This window comes from Wasmannia auropunctata, unplaced genomic scaffold (assembly GCF_000956235.1).
Source record: "Wasmannia auropunctata unplaced genomic scaffold, wasmannia.A_1.0 LD336099.1, whole genome shotgun sequence".
Classification (NCBI taxonomy): domain Eukaryota; kingdom Metazoa; phylum Arthropoda; class Insecta; order Hymenoptera; family Formicidae; genus Wasmannia; species Wasmannia auropunctata.
Genome location: NW_012026791.1, coordinates 1,294,831 through 1,299,413, shown reverse-complemented (window position 1 = coordinate 1,299,413; position 4,583 = coordinate 1,294,831). Strand labels below are relative to the sequence as shown.

At 47.1% G+C, this 4,583-nt stretch overlaps 1 protein-coding gene across 3 annotated transcripts in view; it reads right to left on the bottom strand.

The window, feature by feature from the left end:
- The window catches only part of LOC105462437 (tyrosine-protein kinase Drl), an 80,988-nt gene that overhangs the window by 72,841 nt on the left and 3,564 nt on the right, over positions 1-4,583 (bottom strand). Inside the window, exon 1 of one of the 3 annotated variants that reach the window (XM_011709028.1) lies at positions 1,901-2,572. The exons of the other annotated variants lie outside the window; for them this stretch is intronic. Coding sequence (XP_011707330.1) covers positions 1,901-2,027 — 127 coding nt within the window. The 5' untranslated portion in view covers positions 2,028-2,572. Of the gene's footprint in view, positions 1-1,900; positions 2,573-4,583 lie in introns of those variants that run through there. 3 annotated transcript variants of the gene reach the window in all.

The following is a 4,583-nucleotide window of genomic DNA, read 5'->3' as shown; positions in this document are numbered from 1 at the left end:
CCCACCCCCCCCCCGATCGACCGACGTCGAGTGGAGAACGCGCGAACTGGTCCACACGGTGCAGCGCGGTGCCACCGCCCGCGCGGATATGAATCACGGGGCCGTAAAGTGATATCGAATGGAACGGAGACTTTCTCTCCGTAGCGTGCGCGCGCGCGTGAGCGCGAGCCTCGGCCCCGGCGACCATTATAAAACGAGTGGCTCGTGCCGCAAATTGCTGAAATGACACTCCGCCACGCTCCCGCCATAAGCGTTTCCCGACGTTAATTCGCTCTTTCGCCGGCCGTTCCGCGATTTCGCCGCCGCGCGCTCGCGATGCCACAAAGCGCGCAATCACCCTCCCCCCCTCCCACCCCCACCCCACTGCCGATACCGCACGCACGACCCTGAAGTTTTTCTACCCGCGCGTTCGTTAAAACCGTGTCCCGAGACGAGTCTCGCGAAAGAGGGTTTTTTTTTTCCCCTCGCGACGCGTTACAATCGCGTTAATTGCGCTGTACGCGGGATGCGGAACGATGCAAACGCTAAAGAGACGGAATTAGATAAGGTACAAGGGATAACACAATCACAAATGGCTCGCAATTATAAACGTAAAAGCGGAAAGAGAATATTCCGATCCTAATTAACATTATTACGCTTACGTTATACGCATATATGCACCTTTGTTTGCTCCAAGATAAAGAAAGGATATGTACAGTCTCTGGTTTGTAGTCTTCTAATTAATTAAGGGATCCCGATTCAAACAAAAAGTTATGTAATTTTTGCACAATGAAAATGTAAAATTATAGTATTCTATTTTATTAGTAGCGTCTCGTGCATGCTAATTTTAAGAAAAATCTGATTTTTTTTTTATCGTCGTATTAAAACTAATCCTCTCAACTTTGTCGCCGCGTCGCTGCTTATCTTCCCTTTTTCTATTTATATCATATATTTAAAGTAAGATCATTCTTCATTTAAAGTGATTTTTATCGTTAGTTGTGCGACTTCTTCACGCACGAGTTGTCGTCGGTGCGACAACACAGTAATCGCCCGGTCTCGCGCAGATTCTCTCTGTATGCACCTTTTTTTCGCGCGCCCGCCGGCTTTCGTTTACTTTCAGAAAATACCGCGCCCAACGCGCAATTGTAATGGGACCTGTTAACGAGCCGCGGGGGAGGAAATTTTCATGTTTACCGCCACGCGAAAATGTAAGCGAGAGTTTAGATTGAATGGAAAAAAGTAACGCCGATCGAGCGTTTTAACGCTTTTGCAACTAACGCTCGTGCGCGAGTTAGAAACGGCACGGTCGCAAGAAGAGAATAGATCGTTCCATTGGATAAATCAGGTATAATTAAGTCTTTAGTCGACGTTGGATAAATTTATTTGCAAATTTACTTTGTAATAAATTTTAAATAATTTCCATTTGTACACGTAAACTTGAGTAGCAAAGATTTTTTTTACAAAGTCATTTTTTATTTATTTATTAATTAAAAAACTAGATGACGCTTCAATTTTACATCGATTACACTCGAATAGAATGCATAAAATTTTTGATTACACATATTTAAAGTTTCGAGTCATATATTTCAATTTTAATGTTTGAAAATTCAAACAAAACTACTAAATCTATATTCGTTCCAACAGGAAATTTATATTGAAACATTTCACATTGTTTCACGGACACAATTGAATGGACACCAGTATGAGTCAAGTACGCGAATAAAATATACAGTTAATGCAGACATTTTTCTTTTTTCCCGTACGTATACATTCAGATACATTTCGTACAGATTTATATAAAATAAAATACATTCTTCCGGCATACTTAATTCGCTCTATAGCTGGTGACCATCCATTTAATTCCTCTCGCCTGCACGCCTATTTCCTTTATGTCAACATCGAGTAGAGGAGCCCTACATACCTAAAAGCTTCATGACCTGAGCGCGGCTGATGAACAGATTGAAATAGCCGTCGCTGCAGCCGATCAGAACAAGAAGGATGAAGATCTTGCGACGCAGGAGATCGCAGGGACCACCACACCACCGCATTGTCTTACATACTCCGTACGTGCCACACGCACCTGCCTAGGCCAGTTTTAGTTAGTTTCAACTTCAACACCGCGTCGTCGGGAATCGCAGGGGAATCCTATCGTTCCCTTTGGCACCGACCGCTCGCACGTGGTTCCTGCATCCACGGACGTGCCCTGCCATTTCCCGCGTCAGCCCGCGCCGAATATACCCAAAGAGTCTCTCGATTCCTACGCTCGGAAAAATTCAAGTGCGCTTCGTAATCATCGTCAAGGAACTATTGCGAGAAAAATTTTGCGTCCATCCCGATAGCGTGTAGAACAGAGAAAAGCGAATTTCAACAGTCGCCAGCGTTATTTCGATGTTTACTTCGTGTGCACGTGCTGTGTCATAAGTCGTTCGTGATCGAGCGCGTTCGCGATCGACGAGAGCGGCGAGACGATCACATGGCACTGCGGGCTGCGCGAGGACGAGACTAGGGGTGGGCGTCCTGAGAGAGGGGGGTCTCCGCAAGGGGTGGTAGACGACGTCGCCGTCGACGACGTCGGTACTCGACTGAGCGCCGAGCGACTGAACGAACGTCCGAACGCCGTCGTTTTCGACGACGAGTCCGGTCGGCGCTTGCGCCTATTGCGGGCGCCGATCCGCCTATATATCGGCCGACGGAACACGGGTATTATGCGCGTATACGTGTGACGGATTGCTAGAAAAACAGTGCGTATACGTGCGTGCGTACGCATCGCGAATCCCCGGGTGTGTAAGGTGTAAGTTACGTCGCCGAAAATAGACAGCCAGGATAAACATCGCGGGAAATGACGGGGGCGGGAGGGAGGGAAGGGCCGGCAGGGGCTGTGAAAATAGCGAGGGAATATGCATCGTCGCGGATCGCGACAAAAAAACTATCCGCTCGCGCGCTTTTTTTTTTTTCGCCCCTCAACAGTTTATCCCGGTTTTGCGCTACTGCCCGGGAATATTGCCTCTGATTGAAAAATCGCGCAAAGGTGCGCCGGGGATATTTGACGGGGGGAGGGAGGGGAGAGAGGATATCGAGAGGATGCTCGAGCGATTATCGGACATATATCCGCGTGATCGCCGATAACGTTTGAGATCAAAAGCAATACTAGCAGCAGTAATCACTTGATATAGCTTTTGCTAGACGGCGTTACACTGTAATTAGCAAATATTTGCGGCCGCCGAGTACGTCCTCATAGTTGGAAATAGGCCAACCGCGATGATATCTCCATGGAAACGCTTCCACCAAGGACCTTGCGCATTTTACAATATGCTCGCCTTTGTCATATACCCTCGTCATTTATGAATTTTCAGGGATGTGGCGCTATATAGCGCATGGCAGAATGAACAATAAATCTTTTACGCAAACACCGCGACTATTTTAAATATGCATAATATTTTTGCGCGAATAGCAGAATAGACGCTTTATTTCATAACGATCGCCTACACGCAACATCCGCGTCTATTGTATTTCAACTGAATTAATTTTGTATATTAAATATAATTGACGAATTATTTTGATTTTGGATAATTGATTATTTAAATCTATATTTAATTATATTACAGATAATTATACTGGAAAACACCTGTTTTGCGGCAACGAGCGTTACATCAGGGTATAAAAATAAAATATGAAAACAGAAAGCAGAATTTCAGTTTTAAGCTGATACGCGTTTGTGAGGGCATAATTTATTCACACGAGGATTGTATAATGGAGAAAAATAAAAATCAGCAATCCATTTTATATTAATACCCGGCGCGTACCTAACGCATGAGGAAAAAATTGGGAATAGAGCGAACAAACATTTTCGCGACGTGAAATAAATCGGATTTACGATATAATTTCGAAATAATACCGGAAACCTTTGTCGCGCGCAATTCTATCGAACTCGTTATTGACGTGACGACAACACACAGGGTACCGATTAACGGCCGCGACTCGACGCAACGACGAAATTGACGTTCGGCGTCCAATAACATCAAAAACTTTTCAATCCACTTGGAGTCATGAAATTCCACCGTAATGGTCCCCACCCCCCCCCCCCCCCACCGCTCCCCTGCTCGCCCACATGCTCGCGCGTTCGTGTCCCCTGGCCTCGTCAGAACGCAATAGCGTTCCCCTGACGAGCTTTAGCCCGACACACGAAAGCGCGGAGTCAACGTAACGGCGAAAGAAATAATTTCGAACGACCCTGGGCCCCATCGCGTCTCGTCGCGTCGCGTCGGTCCAGATCATCGTCAATTCCTCGTGCAGCGATCCTGGGAGGGAAACGTCGCGTCGTCGGAGGTATAAGGTAGGTATCGGCGCGCGATCGACGCCGCTCGCTCGCTCGCTCGCTCGCTCGCGTTCGCTCGCTTTCGTTCCCCCGAAAGCGTTAGAATTTAATTAAATCGGTCCCCGGCTACCCCTGTCGTGTCGCAGAGAGTCCACTTTCTCTCCACCCTCTGGCGAGTCCCGGACAGTTCGCGCAGCCTCGGATTCACAATTTGATCTTCGTAGAGTTTAACTTCCAGTGAGCGGACCATTCTCTGTCCGCCCTTCCATCCTCATTCCCACCTCCCCCC